The sequence below is a fragment of the Podarcis erhardii genome (assembly GCF_964252035.2).
Source record: "Podarcis erhardii genome assembly, chromosome: 5".
Lineage (NCBI taxonomy): Eukaryota > Metazoa > Chordata > Lepidosauria > Squamata > Lacertidae > Podarcis > Podarcis erhardii.
The window spans coordinates 54,834,655-54,859,151 of record NC_138509.1 but is presented as its reverse complement, the minus strand read 5'-3'; the positions used below and the strand labels follow the sequence as shown (position 1 = coordinate 54,859,151).

Here is a 24,497-nt window from a genome sequence, read left to right as displayed (position 1 = left end):
ACTTTAACTTTTAAAGAAAGAGACTCAGAGCTGTATGAGACCTTATATTAAATGTTCATGTTTTGCTAATTCCAGCTCAGTTTGAAGTAGCATAATAACCTGAGGACAATTGGTTCTTCTGGATTAACACTGGGCCAAAGTATTCAGCCCAGGCTTATTTGTTGGTTTCAGGGGTGAGGTGAAAGCTTCTCTCCACCCCAAAGACTTGAATAACCTTCAAGGACTCAGCAAATTCTAATACTTTTCTGGGGATTTAGCTTACCATTATTGACAAGAGTTTTGACTTTTTTTGCCAGAATAGGAACAACAACACTTTGCTTCCACTTCAACAGGCAGCATAGCAGTTCCTTCTAATTTTGAACAGAATGCCCCAAGGGGAATAATGTTGGAGTTGCTGAAGTGACAACAAAGCAATTTTATTTGGGGGGGGGGAGAGAGGAATGGGAAATCTCAGCTGGCTCATCAATAATGGTAATCTACTCTTCCACAAAAGAATATCAGAATTTGACAAGGCTGCCCTGGAAGTCGCTGAACCTTTGTCTCCTTTTCTTGTTGGACAAATAGTCCTATTCAAGTGGGATTCCAGATAACCAAAATCAAATCAAAGAGTGTAACTGCATGCATATCTCTTCTTTTGAAGTACACGGATGCAAAGTCAATGGCATGTGTTAAATCAGAGTTGGGGAAATATGATGCTCCAGACCAATCTATCTAGCCAAGTGCTTCTCAAACATGGGTCCCCAGCTGTTGTTGGACTACAGCTCCCATCATCCATAGCTAGCAGGGGCAATTGTCAGGGATGACTCCTCCCAGGCCACACACCCCTCCCCATAGCACACCCTCTCTCTCCTGGCTCCACCCCTCACTGACCTTGCTTCACATTCTCTTTGAGTGCTTTTGTCTGGCTGTATTGCCAAACTGTGATAAAGCCTCTTTCTTGCTTGAATGGAGGGCAGAGAGTGGTGTTTGTGTGTACGCGTGTGTGTGTGTGTGTGTGTGTAGATACTAGCCTACTGTATCTCAGTATAATATATATTCCTTGTTCCACTCACCTTTTCCTCTGGTTGTGCCCACTACTGATATGTAGCCACAGAAGGTTGTCCAGAGAAATATGCGTCCCTTGAGCTGGAAAAAAAATCTAAATTTGTGTCTAAATGGTTTCTTAACAAGGGAGTAAGGTACATTGAAAGAAATAGAAAACCAGTGAAAGGGAGACTAATAATCTTTCCCAACCTATATTTTGCCTGTGTGCATTTCTACAGTTTAGCATGACATAGATCTGTCTTGGCGCTATCAACAAAAAGCTGAAATATAATGGATAGCGAATGCTGCAGTTGATAAAAACTTTCAATTTCTTTACGTTTCCTGTTAGCGAGCACAATACATATGCTATCAAACGTTGGGTTTTTTTTCTTGTGAAATATGACATTTAAATAAACAACTCAACCCAACTCACATTATCATATTTCACAGGTATCGGAGGATTGTTTCGAATAACTGCACAGATGGACTGCGGGAAAAGTATGCTGCCAAGCCTGGACAGTGCCCGGGCAAAGCTCCCCGAGGTCTGCATATCCTCACATCCAATGGCAAGTTGGTTGCAGAACAAGGGTTCAACACAACCTTCAGAATCCTCATGGAAGAGGTACCACTGCTAGGTTGATGATAATATAGGATTCCTTCCCCTTTTGCTGCTCCCAACCTTTATCCTCTTCTTCATGCATGATGAATTTTAAACATCACTGAAGGTGGTGGTGGATGAAAGTCTGAGTTAAAATTATAAGACTTTTAGTAATCATTAACAGCATTTTCATTTTGTTACTTCCTAGAAACAGTCTGGATTTTATAACTGATGACCCTGTAAACCTTTTTGTGGGGGTTGTATTGCAATGCTGTTCAAGACAAAAATGTTAACTATATAATATAAGCTAGAGAGAATCTCAGACTTTGCCTTCATGAACACCACAAAGTGAGTGGTGTTAAAATGAAGCTCAAAGATGCCACCATTTGAACTTCACAAGGATAATTGGTAGCCTCCTTGTCTCTAGCCATAGGGCAAGCAAACAAAATAAAGGAAAAAGGGAGCCAAGAAGCTTTCAAGGCATCCTGCTTCACCATCCCAGGTTTCACAGCACAGCAGGGTATTCATTCTCTTTTATTTTCTGGTTGAAAAAGGGCAAGTGCCCTCTTCTTTCTGGACCAGTCAGACATCAGAATGAGAGCTAATAGCAAAGGGGTTAGGACTCCATTGACCTCTGTATTGGCTTATACTGGGAGCCTCACTTCCTTTGAAACCACTGATTTAAGCCTATCAAATTGCTATGTTTTATTTATTTTTAAGATCATTGATTTTGTTCTGGAGTTCCGTGTGTCTTGAAGATTCTAGTTCTGCCTTTTAACAGCAGCTTAACTGCAGTCCTGTACAGGTCTACTTAGAAGTAAATCTGATTGAGATCTATATAGCTTACTTCCAGGTAAATAGGAGATCTGAAACTTTAGGATTCTAGGATTGCAGACTGTTTCTCTGAAGCCACCTAGCAATATTCTACCCAATTACACGTTTAGCTTCTTTTTATTTGAAATTCACCCAAACTCTAATGGTTTATTATTATTATTATTATTTCCTTACTAAATATGTTCAGCCCATATGTAGCCTGGCCTTCTTTCCAAATGCAGCATACATAGAATTAAGAGTAGCCACCAACTTTTCCCTAAAGTGAAATTTCAGTATGAATTTAGAGGGTTTTGCTTGGACACAGTACAGAGGCAAAACTCCAATGGATGCCAAAGGCGGGGAGAGATCATTGTGTGATGCCTACCCAGGATTCATAGAAAACATGGAAGCAGGTTGTTAACACAAGGTGTGCTTTGGGTATTATCTGTATTTCACCAGCACCCAGTGTCCTTTTGGGACTGGGGCTGGTGAAGAAGCTATTCAGGCGGTGGACAAGACTGATAAAACAGACTCAACTGTTGTCACTAATTTTTGCCTAAAGCAATATTTCAAGGTGATTTTAGAGGTTCATGCTTGGGTAAAACATCTGAAGAATTTGAAGGGAAGGGGAAAAAAGAGTTCTGATACTCCTAGTGAAATTTCTCAGGGGAAGAGTATCTGCATACCCCACATGGTGTTTTTCTATTACATTGAGACCTGCCAATGTCAGAGAATTGCTCTGTGACTGAGTGTATTTCTAAGTTGTTATTTCTGAGATAGAGTAACACCAGAACCAGTGGTCAGGGATGATGGGAATTTCAACAGCATCCCTAAGTGCCTTTCGGCTTGGAGATCATGATTCTTCCCTTTCTTGTTGTACCAAGCTCATTAGAGAGCCTGAGCACATAAAGAACAGTACACACAAAACATTTTGAGCATATTGTAGTGTCTTGTTTTTTGGTTTGTCTGTTTGCTGCTGTTTTGGAATAGGCTTTTTAAAGTGTTTTATAAGAGCAAACACAATTGATTATTAGAGGTTGGCATGCAACAAAACTCTTCTGAACATAGTGATTTTATATTGATTTTGAGCCTGTCCAACTGGCTTTATCTACTAGCAGTTTCAACTTTATAGGCTATCTGCACATTATGCTCAATGTGTTGCTTTCACTTGCTTATCTGTTTTATAGCATCCTGTTGGGTGGGGAAAGAATCAGGATTGGGACTGTGCATGCAGGAAGTCACATACCCTTCCATGTTACAGACCCAGCGAACATTGCTGTCCATCTCCAAAGCTGCTATTTGCCCCAGGAATAAAGCTGCTCTTTGTGGCCACCATAGGCGCCGACTCCATGGGGCTTGAGGGGGCCCGAGCCCCCTCAAAAATTCGTTTGGGGGGGCTCCGCCCCCCCAATAATCTCCGGCGCCCCTCCAGCAGAGCGCCATCGCCGCCCCTCCCCCAGCCCAAAATGCACAGGGAGGGGCGGGCTGCATGCCTCCTGCCCTCCCTCCCGAGCAAAAGCTCCACCCAATTTCCTTTGGAGCTGATTAATAGGCGCAGCACGCTCTCCCCTATTCGCTCACGAGGAGGCGGCGCCACTTTATTTGCATATTCATGAGCTTATTTATTATTCATGAGCTTTCCCGGGCCCCCCCAATATTTTTTATAAGTCCGCGTCCCTGGTGGCCACAGTACTCTTCCAACCCTGCCTAAGTGCACATTTTGATGTTTTCATGAATTCATCTCATATCATGTTAATGACAGGTGCCATTGACAATGCCAGTGATAGCAGATGCAGCTAACAATAACAGCAGCAGATGCAAATCCTTATGCTAGCAATACCAGGTGCATAATCACATATACTAATAGACTAAGAAGTCTATATTCAGGAATGTTTATTTAGGTATAATAATTTATATCCCCAAATAGGGATGAACAAATCTGCCAATTTCAGCTCTCTCTGTTTCTCATTTTTCCAGACATAAATTCATTTCTCCATATTTTCACAGCAATCGTCATGAAAATTTGTCAGCAGTTTAGTCCAATTTTTCCTAGTACTATACATATTTTATATGCAGTTTTAATTAATATACACACTATTGTAAACAATGTTCCCTACCATAATGCATTTTTCTCCATGTTACTTGAAGAACTGCATCCTAAAATTCAGCAAAGTGCAAATTTAGAAAAACAGCTGTGTTTCAGTTCATGTAGCTGTGAATTAGGCAGTTTCTCATTAAAATCTGAATGAAATTGGACCCTTGCCCCCATGGATCTTTGAAAATATCACTTATATAGACATATCCTCAAATTATCCAGAGAAAGGCATCTTGTTGTGGGTAATTCAAGTGAGAATGCTGAAATAACAAAGTTGTCCCACATCCAGAAGATGTAGTCAGGGTTTTTGTTTTTTTGCAGAGAAAGGGTAAAGACTGGCTATCAGGGTGGGAATGGGTGAAGTATGCAACCAGTTGGTCAAATATTCTAACAAGCTCTTACTGTGTTGACCCCATCACCTGAGGATGGCATACACCTGGATTTCTGAGATGCCTTATAAGTAACTTACTTTCTCACCACCATTCATCAATTGTCAAGCACACCCAATTTGCAGACATGTGAGCTTTAAGACGCACCATTATCACATTTCCATTTGATCATTTTACAGGACTAGCACTATAAAAAGTACCTCTCAAATATATCCAGCGAGCAGTGATTGTTATCCATTTGAAATGCCTCCACTTCATTTCCACCTTAATTTATATTCATAAACTAAGGGAAAGCTGACATTGCATGTGTGGCGGTTGATACACCTTTCACAATTTTATATACAGGAAACATAGTTGAAAGGAATGGGATTAGCGGATCGCTGCAATGCGGAGCAGGCTAGTAAAAGGCTGGAAAAGGGATCTGCTTCTCTTTAGATACGAGAGCACTGTTCCTTTTCTCTTGAAAACTACAAATACACAATGAGGGCATGGGTTGGGAATTGTGGCTGCAACATTAGCAAGCTGAAATGGTTTGATAAGAAAAATGATATGAAATTATATGCACCTCTTATGAACCAAGAGGTGCATATAATTTCATATCATTTTTGTTTTGTTTGCTTAAAAATCCTATCTTAACTCTGTTTAAAGGACAGTAGTAATGAAATATCCTCTCCTTGTCTCATACTATGTGGTATGCTGAAAGAAATAGATTGACCTCTGGAAGAAAACTGGTTAATCAAGGCCAGATATGATTATAAGGAAATGCACAATTATCAGGCTTTAAGCTATGGCAGCACTGATTAACGCAGCTTAGAGCTATACTTTCTCAGTGCCAAAAATCTCTCAGGCAAAAGAAGGAAGTTCTTGCATTGGCTTTGCCAGGAATCTCTTCATCCAACAGATAACTCTAATAGCTTATGGTTATAGCGTGCACACATTTCTGAACCACAGTCAAGGCCTCTTGTTTTGCAATATATAACAGTCTGCCAGCAGATCACTTTCCTTCTTTGGCGATTCATGGTGGGGAACAAGCTGTCCCGAAGCAGCTATCTCTTTTCAAGACTTGCAAACGCAGTTCTAAAAGAGCAGTTAACTTTTTTTAAAAAAGACATTGTTAGCTACTAAACCCAGAGATCCTGGTCCTTTAACAACTAAACCAATAGTCTATCTGTGCTACTCAATTTTGAGGCTAACTATTGTTTATAAAATGTACCGGTTGGTTCAGAAGCTGCCTTTATCAGACCACTGTCCAGCCAGTTCAAAACTGTCTGTGTTGACTGGCAGTAGCTCTTTTGGGTTTCAGTCAGGAGTTCTCTCCCAATCATACTTGAAGAAGATGGGGATTATTTTGCATGCAAGGCAGATGCTCTGCCACTGAACTATGGCTGGTGCTACAGTGCCAGAAATCCTTAAATCCACTGTATTCAAAGAGTCAGTTAAGGCTTTTAAAGGGGACCCAAGTGGTTGCTGGGAGATCTGATTTTTATTCTCAACTCTCAAAAACCAGCTTCACTGTGTTTCTGGAGTAGACCAGGTAGCAGAATTGCTTTTCTTTACATTCCTATTTAGTAAAATGTGAGTGTCATGTGGGCTAAACCACTTGTGGGCTAAAGATATTGAAACGACTCCTGATGCTTGGAGATGCAAAATAATTTCATTCTACTCTCTGAAACTTCTTGAGCATATCCAAGTGGTTCTTTGTTTCTTTCTGAGGTGTGTTGTTTTGCTCAGATTCTGTTCCTCCACAAACAGAACAGAATCCTTTCAGACTGCAGGAGTGGGTTATGATCCCCTGAAGAAGAAAATTAACACAACAGGGAGCAGGTTGTGCTTGAATGTCATCGCTCACCTGTAACTGAAGTTGTGCAATCTATGCTAGATCTCCTATACTACACCTAGACATTAGTTGCTGCCCCACCAACTTCCTTTCAGGGAAAATATAAATCAACCAACCCTAAACTATATGGTGCAAACTTTAACATTTAGAAAATCTACCCTGCCTTTCTTTTCTTTTCTCATTTTTTATTACCAAATATATCCTGCAGCAAATATCAGGTGTTCACTTATTGCATTGCAGGAAAAGTTCAAAGCTTTTGGGCCATGTTTATGCTAATAAGGTTCTCCTTAGTGGCAGTGCAGTGTATAACATAAATCACCCTTATCAGCCACATTGCTAAACCACTGTGTTTCCTTCTCCAGGGTGATCTCCAGAGGACAAATATCCAACTAGATTTTGGAGATGGTACTGCTGTGTCCTATGCTAATTTCAGCCCTATAGAGGATGGTATCCGACACATTTATAAGAGCACTGGGATCTTCCAAGTGACAGCCTATGCAGAAAACAACCTGGGTTCTGATCTGGCAGCACTCTTCCTGCATGTGATCTGTAAGTAGTTACCTCTAGTGAGCTTTGAAAAAGCCCCTCCATAGATTGCATGCATAGTTCATTGTTTTGGAAGACTCCATCCTTAATTCCAGTTTTCTATATTACAGTTACTTGTTCTTTTTACTGTTTGACATGCTTTACCATTCTTATCTCATTCATTTTGTACAACAACCTTGTAATATATCTTGTAATAAACCTTCGACACTTCTGGGGGGGTTTCCTGGCGCCCGCCGAGTCCCACGGCCACGGGCTCCCTCTGCCCGTGGTTTTTCCTAACGGGTCGCCGCTATGCCGCAGCGAGCGACCCTTTTCTGCGGAGCCCCTCTTCAGAGAGTGAAGAGGACCGCCATCGCTGTTTCGCGCCGCCTCCGGAAGTCCCTGTAATATATCTTCTTGAAGTACAATCCTGTACACTAGTAAGTCCCATAGGGAGGTAAATGAGCATAGGATTTCAGCTTGAATGTTCTTATTTTACATATGGTGAACAAGGGCCAACAGGGTGGATCCAGTCAGAGTTGAACTTATCCCCACTGAAATCACTGGGACTTCACTTGATCAGGACTAACTTTTCACACTGATTTCTGGGCACAAGGCAATGATTCACCAATGCTCACCTAAGGAGTCCTATCAGCTTGACCCCATGCTCAATTCTACCCTTGCCTGTTTTGTAAAAAACCTATTATAAATTGTATTTAACAGACCACATTGCTCTGAACTTGTAGCTAATTAAACTCAGTGCTAGCCATTTAGAGTTTTTTGGAGTGGCTAAAACTGGTGAGAATTTATACAGCTTTGTTCAAATACACTAAAAACAAATAGACAAATTATAAATGTATGGTACAAAGCAACAGCCATAAATTGAGCTGTAAATAAAACAATTGCATGGACTTATATAATATTCTTACATAGGTTTGAAAACATAGAGTGAAATCCAGCAGTGTCTTTCCACCAATAGAACACACATGTGCCTCTCTGGAGTGGAATGGGGGGGGGGGTTGCAGGTGGAAGAAGGTGTAAGGGAAAATCCAGTTGTGTGATGTTGGATATTGCCCATCTGCATTTCTTTTCCTTGATAAATTTGAATTGCTACTTATTCTATGAAAAGGTATTTCCTAAAATATTTTCTTCTTACGTTTTTGGATTCCTAGTTCTTTTTTTGCTAAGGCTCCTAGTGTGGCACTGTGGCAATCACACAGGGTCCACGGATGTTTGACGGTCTATTGATCCCTGTGCCACCACTGCGATTGCCTCCTCGCTGCCACCAACCCATTTCTCTCGGGTGCACACAGAGTCCAGACAGTTGTTAACATTAAATCAAATAAGCAGGTTTATTTCATAAGCCTTAACAAGTTTATGGTTTCAGTTAATTTTTCTTGTCAGTTTCTTAATATTAGTTTCTTTACTGTCCTATACATTCCTAACAACTTCAAACTGATTATCCCAACTATCTATCTAACTCCACCTAACAGTTTCTCTCACTCTCTCACAACACAACACAACTTGACCAAACCACAAACTTAACCTCCCTCTTCCTTCTCCAACTCCCAACTGACTTTCCTACAGCTCCAACTCTAACTAGAACTCCTCCCCTTGGTTCCCCACTGGCCAATCACTTCACACTCATTTAACCCTCTCCTTATGATCCACCTAGGAGGCGAACACCACAGGCACCCTCAGAAGGCTCCCTTGGCATCTACCAGGAACCCCACTCCTCCCAATTTTCTATTGGAATTTGTTTTGGTTGTTTGTGAGGGGAAGACGTTGCCTGCTTTTTGGTCTGTGTTTTATTTTTTAGTGGTCTCTAGGAGTTTTGGTGGGAGGATTCTGGGCATTACCAGTGTTTCTTTGTGAAATGAATATTTTGTGACACCCACAGTAGTTGCTTATATTTCTAAATGTGTTCCTGGGACCTAAAAGATTGGGAGACCCTCCTTTTTGGGTGCAAGTATCATGTGTTGTAACCATAGGGAACTCACATTTCAGAGTTTGACGTTTCAGAGTGCAAACCATGTATTTGAAATATGATTGATTCAGCTGTTCATTTGCACTTCACCTGAAGCATGCCAGCAACGAAAGATGCTACAGTACTATGATTTCCTACTGATTGAGGGTAGAAGGAAGGATCAGAGGAGTAGGACATTAAAAAGAAGTCTGGCAGATTCTCTGCACTGAAGGTTGGCAGGCAAAAAGTTACAGGGAACAATGATGTCAGCCTTTTACAAGAAACAGTTGGGATCAAGTTCTGATATATTTTTTTGGTGATAATGTCACAAAGGAAGATTGTGAAACTGAGTTTTTTGCTCTTCTTATACAGAATTCTCCAATTAGTTTTAGAGAGAAAGGCTTCATTTGCACTGAACATTTAAAGTCCATATCTTGTTGGACTCGTGGCCATTTGTCAAGTATGATGGAAGCTGTAATCCAACAACTTCTGGAAGCCATTACATTGGCTGCCCTGGGTAGATCATACTGAGTTAAATGGATCTCTGTTCACATCACCTCCAGTCAGCATGACCAATGGTTGGGAAATATGTGGGTTGTAGTCAAATCTGCTGTAAAGATTATGGAAACCAAATGTATTAATGAATTGCTCAAACATCACCCTTCATCTGCATGTCTTAAAGTACCTTATAGTCTTTATGGTTCCTTCTTCAATACTGTCAGCAAGAAATGTAAGATTTCTACCACCTCTGCCTATTCATCGTAACCAACTGAGAATCATAAGACTGAGCTGTGCTTCAACTGCACAAGTCTAATATTCCTGCTAAGGATGATTGAATTAGGTTGCATGGAGAAATTGATGCTCAAGAGTGAGGCTCTTCTTCATGTGCCACCTCCTCATGAAATCTGGAGGGTGGCAACATGAGAATGGGCCTTTTCTGTGGTGGCTCCCTGCATGTGAAATGCTCCCCAGGGAAGCTCACCTGGTGCCTTCGTTACATATCTTTAGGCAGGCAAAAACATTCCTCTTCCCCCAGGCCTTTGGCTATCTAAACAATCCATGGCCTTTCAAACAGGGGTGGAGGGTGGGGTTAAAGGGTATTGTTTTTGTTTCCTATTATGGAATATATTTTGGTGTTTCTATATTGTCAACCACTCTCTGGTCTTCAAATGACATGTGGTCTAGAAATTTAATAAATAACTACTACTACTACTACTTATTGGGGTAGTGATGAAGTGGGATAGGTATTTACAAGTTCAATTTCCCTGCTAGAATGAAGGTATTATTTAAAGTCCCAGTATCCCTGGCAGAGAAATGATGCCATTCATATCAGGTTTTGTGCCCTTCAAATCTTGGTTATGCTAGTGGGTGCTTTGCATTGCACAAACATTTTGCATGCACTCACGTGGAATGTGTGCAAAAGATCAAGCCCTTTCCACTAGGACCGTATATAGAAGTATCTTATTATGTTTCATGGTTACCTTTCCCAGCCAGGACTAATTATCATGAGATCCCACGGAGACTGTGCAAAGAATAAGGTTCATGATTACAGTGTCAGATACGCATAATTAAGCCTCTCTTGTGTTAAATATCCATGGAAGAAAAATATTTTATGCAAACTCTCTTAAACTCATACTGACAGAACATATTGGACCTTGAGCGTTCACCAGCAGGAGTGTTAAGGGGGTGGCCTAGTGGGCCTGAGTCCTAGATCTTTTGCAATCGATTCCAAAACTTTCTTTCCCCTGTTTTTAAAAAAATCACTTTTAAAATGGTAAATTTGCTTACAGGACAGCTTTCCCTATGAAAATTGGCCTAAATCTGCTAACTTATAAATGAGCAGATGCAAATGTTATGCAAATCTGTGTAATGGGCCTGTCCACAAACTTTTTAAGGACTTGGAAACATCCCCTGCATATGCATTTCCATTGGTTCATTCAGGCTCTTATTGTGTCCATGCGTGCATGTGTAGATAAATGTTTTTTTTCAGATTGGTGTCTGCATTGTGATGTATGGGTTTTAATGTGTATGCACTGAAGAATCTTTCAGAAAGTCATCTTATGGATGCAAAACAATATATTAGAACTGGCCTAGAGAATAAGTTGATTAACGGTGAGATCTCCCACCTGCTTGTAATTAGAGCAGTTTACCTGACTGTAATATCTGAGCAGGCTCAAGAAATGATCAGTTATTTTGAGCATGCCCACTGCAGAACAATGACAAATTATCATTCAGTTCCATACACGTTTGCTAACGAAAACAATGGGGGGAAACCAGATGGAGAGAAAAACTAAAGTTTCAGTTTGAAACTTCAGATTTTCCCATCTGTTTGTAACTTTTTTTTTGTCCACTCTTGGTGACAACCTAAATGCCTAATTTCTTGAAATGAAAGCTTAACTATCAGTCTGCTGTTTTGCTCTGAGGGCATTGTAGTAACTTGGTTAACTTTAAATCAAACCATTTCACCTACCAGTCTAGTTTCTGTTTTCATAACATCTGCGACTTCATATGTGCTTGGGCTTGGTTTTGTATAAAAAAGCACTCTTTTCTCTAGAATATTTCCCAGAATATTTCAGGTACTTTGTAAGAAGGAAAATATGAGCACAAATTCTTATGTTCCATGCCTATTCTGAAAAGTAATCATGTACAATATTCAGTGTGTATCCCTTTCAAATATGTCTCAGATGCAGTAACTGGGAAATGGAATGGGACCCTAATTCCAAGGATTTCAAAGAAACATCCCTGAATCTTACATGCATGTATCCTTCACAGTTCATAGGGCATGTGCATATATTTAAACTTTTATTTCTGCACCCAAGTAGAATATAGAAACAGATTCTACCCATAGATTTTACCTTTTGACAAGTAAGTTAAACGAACCATAAGGATCCTGGAACCAAACTACTAATGGATAGTTGCTAGAGGATACATTGCACACTGGATTCTTGAATTTTGCTAATTAAGTTTTAGCTATATTTGGATTTATTTAAGATGACCATGTGGTTTATGTTGTGTATTTTGACAGTTCTGTAGTTTGTAAACTAGCTTTAGTACAATAACTTAGAAAGATGGCATACGGTTTTAAAATGTAAGGAAATACAGCCGACTGAAAATGTAAGGAAATACAGCCGACTGAAAATGTAAGGAAATACAGCCGACTGAAAATGTAAGGAAATACAACAGACTGAAGGGTTATTCACAAGCAACTATGGGCAGTATTCAACTAAGCTGTACTCCCAGTAGACCTATTGAAATTAATGGACCTAATGTTCATTCATTTCAGCGGGTGGGATTCAACTAACGCAAAACGCTAGTGGAAGCCATCACAAGGGCTCCTGCTAGCGCAGTGGAGCTTTCCCAGCCCTCCTCCTCTCATGTCCTCCATGCCTCCCCCAGACCTGCTCAAGAAAGTCAGGAGAAACCCCAAAACAACAAGTAAGGGGAGGAGAGGGAGATTGTTTCATCTGTAAACAGAGACTCTTGCACTGAAGTGACAATGAGACGAGCGCAGCATTGAATTTCTCCCAGTGAATAATTACCCCATGTTTACTGCCTGCAATTATCACTCTGCCCAGAATGCACATGTGAAATTGCCATCACAGATCATACTTGTAGAACATCACTGCTATCAGTGAAGGCAAGGTTAAGTACTTTCCATAGCTGACTCGGATATTATGGTGAGCTTTAACCCTATTATGACTGGTTAGCAAAGCCAGGGACAAGTTAAATTTTAAAAAGAAGAAAAGAATTGGAGTCATTGCACATTTCATTGTCAGTACAACAGGCGGAATTGTATATACTGTTATACACCAACCTTTGGTTGCTACAAGTGTATTAAGTTTTTTAAAAGGCATTTTTGCATTTAGCCGCTTTAAAATTTTCACACTTTGCACAAATTAGAATTGTACAGAAGGAATTTCTAATGCATCTCACTGTGTTTCCTTTCCACAGGTCCAGTAGAGCGTGTCGATTTGAGGGTCCCCTTTGTGGCCATCAGGAATAAGGAAGTAAATATCACAGCTGTGGTTTGGCCCAATCAGTCGGGTACCCTCACATACTTCTGGTGGTTCGGCAACAACACAAAGGTTTGAGCCTTTTTAAAAATGAAAAAATAAAAATAAAACCTTGTTTATTTTCTTTGAAAGGATTCATATTTGAATTATGTGATGTTTTGATTTTATATGTGGAGCTCCACCTTATTTGAAGCCGCGGTAAAAGCAAGGTAATTTTTCCTTGCTGTTGAAAAAAAGCTTCTTTGTTTTCTAAACTTTGCCACTGCCCCTCTCTTGATCTCTCTCTTTCTCTCTGTTTTTGTACCACCCCTTGTTGTTTGCATGAGTTCTGACAATATGCAGTTGGTTATTATTGGAACATTGTGTGCAGAAGCTATTGTTGTTACTAGAATTCAAAATTATACACCACTATATCTACTGGATAATGGTGGGCTTTCTGCTCAGCATTTAAAAACCACTGGTGATCAAATAAGCATCATTTCCAATATGAATGTCAGAACACACTTGTAATTTTAGAATCTCACACAGTGTTTTAAATCCAATGGGGAATTTTTTGCATCTGTGAATTCAAGCTAAGATTGTAAGCAGCACTCTCTTAGGCTGTCCATGCTGTTTGTGCCTTTGGGGACATTTCAGAGAAACTGAACAGCGAAAGTGCTGTTGAATGCTCAGTCACAATCAGTCACCTATTCCATAGAGCCACACCGATAAAAATTATTCTGATACTAAGCACTCTGTATAAATATTTGTGGGGGGAATGTTCTAGTGATTGCTTAATTTAGATGTTTAACTGGAAGATAAAATATTTTCTTGGTACAATTGCTTAGCCACAAACTGGGATTTCATGTCTCACTTGAAAGACTGTGGGTTTCAAACTATATTCAGCAGCTCCTCACAAATGTATCAGCAGTTCCTAAATGAGAAGATCAGTATTGGTGAATGAGCTTTCCTTCAATAGAGCTTATTTGCTACTTCTCATTTCACTGCAATATAAGATGTATTCTGAATTCATGTGGGGCAGGAATGGAGCCCTGCAAACTTGACCCATTGTCCAGTGTGAAACTCGTTTGTGCCCTAGTATGCACCTAGGGGATCTAAACCCCACTTGCCAGAATCAGATCATGTTGTATCCTAGGGCAAGAGTGGGACATAGGAAAGGTCCCCAGTCATTTTAGCTGTGAGTGTGCTTGGCACATACCTCCCCAGGAAGCATCATCACATAGTGCCATTAGCAGGCATTTAGTCAGAGAAGACATCTATTTGACTTTGACTTGCTAGGTTGGAAACTATTTGGAACCTAAAATAGTGGTGGTCCCCCCCCCCTTTTTAAAGAACAAAACATTGTAGTTTATCTCACATACTGAGATATCTACACTTGGAATTTGCAAATGAGAGTAATTGTAGTTGCATTTTTGTACCTGCAATTTAAATCTTATCTATGCTTATGCCTCTGATTCCTGGGTGCACTCACAAACTTAAAGCTCTTTAAGCTGCAGATGCAAAATGGCACCAAAATAAGGGGCAGCTTAAAGCTGGTAATAGTATTTGGCTTTGCAAAATGGCAATAATCATGGGAAGGCCGGAACAGAATACTAAGCAATGCTAAGCTGCCATTCTGATAGTCTGAGGATTTACTGATATTTTCCACTGATTCACAAGGAAGGGAGCTAAAAACAGCTACAAAACTGCTGTTCTTCCAGGGCCCTTCTGCCTTTATTCTCTCTGGGGGGTTCCACTGTTCTGAGTTGTTATTACTCTCTGACCTCTATTGATGCACTCTGCGGGAACAAAGAACTCTAGGGATTGTTTCCTTGAGCACCACAAGCCCACAAGGCTTGGGAGCAATCCTAGAACTCTTCACAGGAGTACTGATCTGTAGCCACAAAGTCTAAAAATCTACACTAAAGCTTTTCAAATTTGATGGGTTAAAAACAACAGCATGACACACATTCTGCAATGTTCTTGTTTAAACAAAAGCAAAATACTTTCTCAACATGATGTGCAACGTTTCCCAGTTCCCCAGCATTGCTCTTTGGAGAGCTTGATTGCAGGACTTTGCTGATGTAGCCCCATAATAATCCTATTATTTAAGTCACCAGGCGAGTCTTTTGCAGTTTTAATATTCAGACTGATCCAAACAAAAGCATGACCTGTAATTCACGGATAATGGTTGGTGGGTACTGCTGCTGCTTTTATAGTAGGCATTAATCTGTTGGGGTGGTTGATGTTGCTGTTGGTGCTGGAAAAAAGCACTTATGATGAGCGGCAGGGTGGGCAATGCGCCGATAGCATCCCTAGGCTGCACCTCTGGCCCAACACCAGATGCAGACCCTCCATTCCCTCTCCAAGACAGAGGGATTTTCCAGTGGTAGGAAGTAAAATTCCTATAGACTACAGCAGCACCTCCTTCCTGCCCCTCCAGTCTGGGCTAATATTGCACCGTGTACCCTGGTGGGCAGAGTTTAGTCAGAACTGACCCACCCATTTCCCCTACCCAGGTCTTGGTAGTACACACCAGGTCAGCCTGCTCATTGACAGTCAGCATGATGGATCAGCATGATTTTATTATGAACCAACCTGGCATTCCACAGTGGAACTGCCATATTGCTGAGTACAGTGATAGAATGAGATTGGTACCACAGATAGGTGAGAGCTTGGTTGGGGGGAATCTCAGACTCAAGCTTGGGATAAAATTGATTCTGTTCAAGTTCTGCTGTAAATACGATAACCACTCCACATGTCTGAAAACCAGTTGTGGCCACACAGCATTCTTGATTTTGCATTACAACTTGCCATGTGGCACAGCCAGATTGATTTTTCACTGCATGAGAAGTAATTTTTCCTGAACAGATTTATCACATTAAAACAGCAAATTGGCAGTGTGATGGCAGGAATCAGGCAAATACTTCATTGCACTGCCAGTTAGGACGTTAACTGAAGACACTGTGCAGTATAAACTGACTTTGATTTTTGTAGAATAGCCAGATTCTGATGCCTTTAACCCATGGGAGGAGTGATGTAGACAGAGATGGCAATTTAGGCTATTTGTAGCCTCATTGCTTCACTGTAGCCTCCTGCTTTAAAGGTACCACTGCAATATACAGCTCCATTTTATACACATCCTAAAAAGGGAAAGGTACGCCCCTAGACGAGCCTTAATTTCTTTTTCTAGATAGAGCTATTGTAGTGAATTGCTGGTCCACTGCTTTAGCAATATACCTAAAGGCCAATTTGCTTGGATTAACACAGGTCCAGTTTAATAAATGTGTCTGGCTGTCTAATAGGTTTTGAGCAAATGAACCTTAAACTCCTTGATTTAATTTAGAGTTAGTTCCCAGACCTCAGTGCATGAATTAAATCTAAGGAGCTACCTGAATGTTAAAACTCTGTGATGGGGGTGAAATCAGCCATGATCTAATAGGACATACACCATAAAAGGGAGGCAATTTTTAAAACAAAACTGGCTTCTTATATATTTCTTGACTTGGAAAGCACTGCTAAAGTCCCCAGAGTGGGTTGTAACCCTGCAAAGGGTTTATGTAGAATTTATGTAGAATTTGAGCATAAAAGAATGACCTCATCTCAAAAAAATTATGCCAAGACTTGCAGGGATAAGAGAGTGAGAGAAACTTGGGAGGGGCACAATAACCTCCAAATAATCACAGGCTAAAAAGGTGCATGGCTTTAAACACAATCAAAGTTCAGATGGTAAACAGATAATGGCAAACTATTTTATTCCAAAACAGGACCAGGCCTTGTAGATGAGACACCATGGCAATACTCCAGGCCTGTACCCCGGCCCTGGTTCTGTACCCTGTTGCCAGCAGCAGTCATACACATAGAGAACAGGAACATCAGATTGGAGTGGGAAAATGAGAGTAGGTGGCAATGAGCAGCAGTCTCACTCTTCAAAATATGTATTTGGAAATCTCATTCTTGCAGGAAGCAATGGCATCTGTTCACCTCTTTTCATCACAGACACCCTGAATTTCTCCCCTGGCATAGGTAGCTACCAGTCCAATAGCATGCTCCAAGCAGACATAGAAGGACCATCAACATACGACTGTATGCAGGTTAACAACAGCTGTATTATTGATAGGTTTCCTTTAACCATGGATAGGGCTTTATTTGAGATGCAGAAGAGAGGGGATAACAGTTTACTGGGGTACTTGATTCCTGCTAAAAGTCAGCACCCAAGCTAGATTTGTTTTGTTGAATGACTGACTCATGCCATCACACCCATAAAGAGGACTCAATATGCAAAATGTATGGTATTAGGAGGGACTGGATCTCCACACTCCCATCTCCTGGGCATGTTTACAGCCACAACCCATGGTAATTGGAGCAAAGGACCCAAATGAAATTCTCTTGACTACATCAACCTTGGGCATGTGAACCTGACAGGCACACTATGGCCTCACTGTCTAGCATTCACCAAGGTGTGCATGTAAAGGGAGGTAAAACACTGGAATAGGAAGGAAAGAAAGAAAGAAAGAAAGAAAGAAAGAAAGAAAGAAAGAAAGAAAGAAAGAAAGCTTATAAGTCTAGCCCCTGCCCCTTCTTGATTGGGCTAAGCAGCCCTCATGCCTACAAGAAGTCATTCCCTGGGAGAAGCCCCTGGAGGATTCTTCTCAGGAGTGTTACAAATTTGCCCCACTTTAGAGGAGCCACACATTCCTAGGAGCTAGTTGGTGACTCTTTCCCCACTCATATATACAAACTAAACTGATGCATTCAAATCCATATTTTTGTTTGTGTGACCCCTGTGATTCATGGAATAGAATACTAAATTAACTATGAATGCATATGACTTTTACAGCCATTCATCACCTTGGACAGCAGCATCTCTTACACTTTTACTACGGAAGGAAGGAATACCATCACAGTGCAGGTCTCAGCTGGCAGTGTTCTCATCCAGGACACCAAGAACATTGCTGTACATGGTAAGCAGACACAGACTAATTCAAGAGATACACCCCCCCAACAACTGTTTCTGGCTCCTCTTCCAATTCTGTCCCCCACTTCACCAACCCCACTACAGAGTTTAACAGTGGACAGAAAACACTTGGGATTCTGCATGCAGTCAAAGATAACTGCTGTAGGCTTCATTCTAGGTTCCTTTAAGACATAACAATCCTCCTTATATCCTTTGATACTTAGGTCTTAAAGGAGCCTAGAATGAAGGATAAACACGATGCCTAAAAACCTGCAGGAGTTACTGCCTTTTGTTGTTGGCATTCTTGAGAGATAATGGAGTGCACCTCTGGGGGTGAAGCCAAACCAATGGAGAATCACAGCACCTGCTGTGGCATCACAGCATCTACTGTGGTTGCAGAGACTAACTCCTAACTGCTGCCTCCCACATTGTTTTTGCTGCAATAGCAGCACTGAAGTGACCTATCCAGGACACAAACCTGGGCAGTGTGCATGGAGGTTCTGGACTACCCTGACAATAAGACCCCACTCTCAGCCTCACAATACATTTGGCACCAGCTTGGCTGCAGGAGTTGATAGAAGGAGGTGTGCAAGACCATCTTAGGGACTACACTCTTGATTTGTGTAGGGCTTACTCCTTATCCTTTTCTTCTCCTGAACATGTCCTGGAAGGCAGGAGGTATGATTTTTTTTTTCTCAGCATTTCCCATGAATGGGTACGTATATCCACAAGGCAGTTGAGGTCTTCCTTCTCCTAGATGGGCGACCTTCCCAGGTTGACAAACCCCATTTGCTCCTCATTCCCCTCTACAGCACATGCAGTAACCACCTTCTTGACTGTTGGACCCACTATTGGTCTTATCCACTCAATCCATCAGAGCCTGTCCCTAACTCACCAAGCGTTCGAGACCCATCAGCTACCCTCACGTTGTTTAGTTGGCCATTCAAAGCTATTTCCCAGGGTGTGGCCACTGTCCCATGCTAACAGCTTCTAGGAGCCACAGGTGAGAGCTGAGTGCAGGGTGGGGACTTTCTTTTACTACATACACAATTGACAAGTGTATTCTGTCCATCTACTGCTTGAGGACTTTGACATAAAATTTCTGAGGCCTCCTATTACCTCCCCTGCCCCCTCCACAAGCATTCATCATCCCTGGTTTCAATTACCCAGGCTCTCTTATGACATCTAAGCTAATGGCATCAAGACCTTGCTTCTAAAGCTTCATTGTGACAGTAGATCAGGTCAACTACATTAAGATAGTTGAGGCAGGCAAGGAACAAATAATTCAAGTAGGAGAATGAAAGAGTGATGGGGACAGAGGCTGAGGAGACAGAGCAGGACCACTGGGAAATATGGATGGCAAGACTCTCAGACTCCTTCTTACTCACTCTACTAATGCCAAGAAGGCATTCTGTGATGGGTCAGAGAAGAGGTCCAGCTCTGTGAATCTATAAACTTGGCTGCCATTGAAATTTCCCTTGCTCTCCTGCAGTCAGTTAATTAGGAAATAATTTCCTAGTGCCTCATGAATTGCAGTATCCTGATTCGCCTGTCATTAGCTCAATTGGTATCTGATTTGTTATGCATAACTACTCATGGCTGCACATGGGGCTAACAAACAGATAATTCCTGCTTTTGGAAAACAGAAGATTTGCAGTAAGGATTTGTTCAGTGGAGCACAATGCATGCCAAGTATAATATAAGAACAAGCCCATTTCTCCTACAAAGTGCCCTGGGATGGGATAAAAAGTGGTTGATTAAAAAAACAATCTAGTATTTTGTCTCCCTTCCTTTATTTTACTCTCTTACTAGTATATTAGTATATATAATTTATATGGTACTGTACTATTCTCCCCTTCCCCAATCTTTTTCATCTCTCTTCACTTTGGACATTTCAGTGCAAAATGAAGAGTTTTTATAGTATTGTTTCAACTTTTAAATGGGAAGTTATTGTTTAAGTATTGTTCCCCTGGGTTTGGGACCAAGCTTATGTATAATATTCGTCACCACCACAGTAGTATAACCAAGTGTTTAGATTTTTCTTATGTTCCTAAAAGTTATGGGTTCAAATTTAAGCCATTCTTACCCTAGAGGGAACCTTTCTGCTCCACTCAGCTATACTTAAGTATTCAATCATTTGGGAAAATCAAAGGTGAGCTTTACTTCCAGACATACATTTTTGTTAGGTAGGTAGGTGTATGAAACTTCACATTTTAGAGTTGCTGTTTCACACAGTGAGTCTGAGGTCCAGAAAATGAATATTTTCAGCATCTGAAAAGTAATTTTTAAAAATTAGTTTGGGAGCAGGACCAAGAATAAGGATTCTTCCTATAGATTTAAGGAGCAGAAAGTTGGTATTCCGAATGTCTGGTGGATTTTGCATTTCTGAGAACATGTGTTTCTGCTCTACCAGCCTTAAGCTGTAAAATAGATCTTTCTTGTCTAACATAGAAACTGATGCACTTTAACCACCTCAGCTTAAACAGCTGGCTGGCTGGCAGGATTACAATGGAGTTTGACTGTGATTCTCTCTCTCTGCAGAATATTTCCAGTCTCAGTTATTATCATTCTCTCCCAATTTGGATTATCACAATCCGGACATACCTGAATGGAGAGAGGATATTGGCAGAGTCATCAAGAGAGCCTTGGTGCAAGTAAGTACTCACAAGCAGACCAATTAATAATAAGGGTGATTTTCTTACATTCCAAGTAATCTATTGCAGGGTAATTCAGAAAAGGGAGGCTATTGTTCACAATTAGCAGCATTAGCAGCCATTGCATTTTTATCTAAAGCCAAGCACCGTAATAGGACTTTGTAAATATTTTTCAACACTTTCCAGAACACCAGCAAAACCCTTCAAGGAAATGCAACTGAATTCAGTTTGTTCCCTGAACAAGGGACTTACAAAAAAACCACCCTCTTCCTATCATAACAAATGTTTTGCAGTATTTAATCGCATTCATCCACCCAGCAACTGGGGTGTGTGGAGGTGTGCAGATCATTATTATTGTCATTATATGGATATAGGAATTTCTCATGATTCCAGTAAGTATATGATTGTCCATGACCTTTGCAAAACAAAACAAATTCCTTCCAGTAGCACCTTAAAGACCAACTAAGTCAGTTCTTGGTATGAGCTTTCGTGTGCATGCACACTTCTTCAGATACGAAGTGTGCATGCACACGAAAGCTCATACCAAGAACTGACTTAGTTGGTCTTTAAGGTGCTACTGGAAGGAATTTGTTTTGTTTTGACTATGGCAGACCAACACGGCTACCTATCTGTAACATGACCTTTGCAGTTCATTTTTCACTTCTTTGAGATCAACATCTCTTTGGATCCCTGGGACACAATGAGAGCTTAAGAGAGACTATTCTTTGGATTCCATCTTTTTATTTATTTCTAGAACCATGTGCTGTTACTTTCATTTGAGAAACAATAGTTGAGTTGTACTGTGTGAGAGTTGCACACATATGCACAACCTGCTTTTCTCTTTTGGAAGGGCATTTTATTTTTAATATATATTGTATACTTTTGTAAACTTAAGGGGTCTCCTGAGCCTGCTGATACATCCTTCCTGTATGTGGGCACTACTGTTTTGGCTATGTAAGCATCAGCACTCAACTTGAGACGTTGGGAGATAAGAATGATATAAAGATAAGAAGACTGTAAAGCTGGATCTGGGAAAGACCTTCAGATATTTTGTCTCAAATTTCTCTTTATTATTACTTGTTCTTTTTCATTGCAGATGGCTTATGTTCATGTTGCCTTTTAAAATCTGCTCTGCATACTGAGTTTTCACACTCGGTAAACAAAGTGTGAAAATTTGCAGGTTTTTTTGCCTACTTGTTATCCCCACTGCTGAAAAAACTTTCTCAGTGTGATTTAATGATGATTCTGCTCCCTTTGATCAAATGCATTCCTGTTGCTCAGAGATAATAAATAAATAAATAAGTATGCAAGCAAGCAAGCAAGCAAGCTTCATTTTCAGCATCTTGCAAACAAGATGTACACTGCAAGCGTGTACTGTTGCAAGCAGTACATTGTTCGAACATGCCAGCTTCCAAGAAAACTTTTGGTCTGTTCTAGCCCAGTCACACCTGCTTTTTGCATTTTAAGTTTTATTAGCATCTATCTATAGCTGGGGGGAAATAATGTGGCTTGATAATAATAATAATAATAATAATAATAATAATAATAATAATAATAATAATAATAATTTATTATTTATACCCCGCCCATCTGGCTGAGTTTCCCCAGCCACTCTGGGCGGCTCCCAATCAGTATTAAAAACAATACAGCATTACATATTAAAAACATCCCTGAACAGGGCTGCCTTACTATTTATGCAATCGAAATATACAATAAATTGTATACGACAGTATTAGTATTGATGTTACATTGATGTTACCTTTAGGACAACATACTGTGCAGCCTATTTAGGATCAAACAGCGAAAAGCTGGCATTCCAAAATGTATATACCTGTATGCTATAATAATGCAGCTGATTTTTTTTGGATTCTTGAATGTTATCATGCATGATTGCTGTTGCAAATCAGAGGTTAGAAATGTATTTTGAGTGGTATACTTGAATGGAGCAACTGTCTCTCTCCCTCCACACCACTTTTACATTTTGGCAGTATAATTTAGGGAGTCAGAACATCTTGCTGATGTACTTCATATCATCCAAGATCTACCAGTATATTCTGACCTATCTTCTCAGTAGCAAGATATGACCACAACTTTTATTTTTATGGGGTTGTTGAGAAGTATGGTTTGGTCTTGCAAAACCATTGGTATCTCATGTATAGAAGAACCCAATGCTTTCTCATCTTCTCTTTTCATATTAGAACCCATACAAGAAGTTGAACAAAGAGTACCCTTATGATTACTACTAATCCTCCTTCTGGTCCTCTTCTTTAGGTGACTGGCATCCCTGAAGAGCAAGTTTTGGTGGCTGTGTTCCACGGTTTGCCCACCTCTGCAGAGCTTTTCATCCTGCCCCATCAAAACACCTCTGAGAGAAGGAAAGGCAGTGAAGGTGACCTGGAGCTGGTAAGGAGAGTGCTTCTCGTTTCTCATGCATTCCAGCTATTAAGGTTGTGGTTTGTGGCAAATTACCACACTAATGCTGATTTCCTCAAGTTGTTGTAAATATTGATCTCTGCGCAATCCTAGGAATTGACTGTTTTAGAGATTTAAATAGAGGATGAAATATGGGACCAGATTCAGTGGTGGACCTTGGGGTCCCCGGTTTCAGCAGCACCAAAATCCCCTTTCCTACATCTTGCTGTCCATTTTACCTCCTAGTTGCGACACCCACAAGGCTCCATGCCTAGTGCGATCGAACCAGTCATGCTCGTATCAGATTCGACTAATGAGTTCTGCTAGCAAAAGCAAGTGTGAGGTCTTCTGCAAGTGCAATGGGGCTTTTCAACCTCTCTCCTTCCCTTGCGTGCCCCCTGTGTCTCTCCAGATTGGCTCAGGGGATTGGGAGAAATGACATGTGGAGGAAGAGAGTGGAGATAGTTCTATCAGTTGAAACGCTCGCGCCGATGGAACAGCCTTCTTAGTGCTGTTATTTATCATCTTCTTATTTATTCAATTCATATCCCACCCTTCTTCAAAGCATCACAGGGCTATGTTGAATTCCTCTCATGGAGTACTTTGTTGAACTTGTAGGCATATATTATTTGAAGCTTCAGAGTTGTCTGACTGGATTTGACCTCCTATTAATATTGTTCAGCTACCTTTGAACTTTTTTTTTTTTTTTAAAAAAATGATATTGAAATTTATAAGAGGTGGATGGACATGGCAGTTTTCTACTTGCCTATATGCTGGATTCGATAGGGTCGTAGCCACTGTTTCCAAGCAATTGAACAAGGCCTACCTACTGCATCCAATCGCAACCACACTTACAAGGAAACGAAAACTTACCTCTCTCCTTGGCAGCTGCGTGACTAACTTTCCTAAGGCACAGCTCTTTATTAGATATATGCATTTTATTTATTATTTCTTCATTAGAAACATTTTAATCCTTATGGAGCATTGAACAATGGGCATGACTAAACTAGTCGTGCCAGAATAAAATACAGTAATAGAAGTATGTTCTTCCAGCCTGTCCTGGGATGAATTTGCCTCCTGCTCCCTTTCCAAGGAAAGTAAAATATGGGACCTCTTCTACTGGTCAGGGTACAGAAGTGTACTTGACCAGGTGGCATGTGCTTCATAATATATCTCCAACCTATTAGGACCAGCACAGAAACCCACCCACCTGTCGCATTCTGGAATATGGTTTTA

The 24,497-nt window shown here is 40.7% G+C and overlaps 1 protein-coding gene across 1 annotated transcript in view; it reads left to right on the top strand.

The window, feature by feature from the left end:
* Positions 1 to 24,497, top strand: part of SORCS3 (sortilin related VPS10 domain containing receptor 3) — a 419,522-nt gene that overhangs the window by 371,847 nt on the left and 23,178 nt on the right. The window contains exons 18-23 of the mRNA XM_081863378.1: positions 1,474 to 1,645; positions 7,118 to 7,304; positions 13,198 to 13,331; positions 18,079 to 18,202; positions 20,737 to 20,849; positions 23,121 to 23,252. Coding sequence (XP_081719504.1) covers positions 1,474 to 1,645; positions 7,118 to 7,304; positions 13,198 to 13,331; positions 18,079 to 18,202; positions 20,737 to 20,849; positions 23,121 to 23,252 — 862 coding nt within the window. The remainder of the gene's footprint in view (positions 1 to 1,473; positions 1,646 to 7,117; positions 7,305 to 13,197; positions 13,332 to 18,078; positions 18,203 to 20,736; positions 20,850 to 23,120; positions 23,253 to 24,497) is intronic.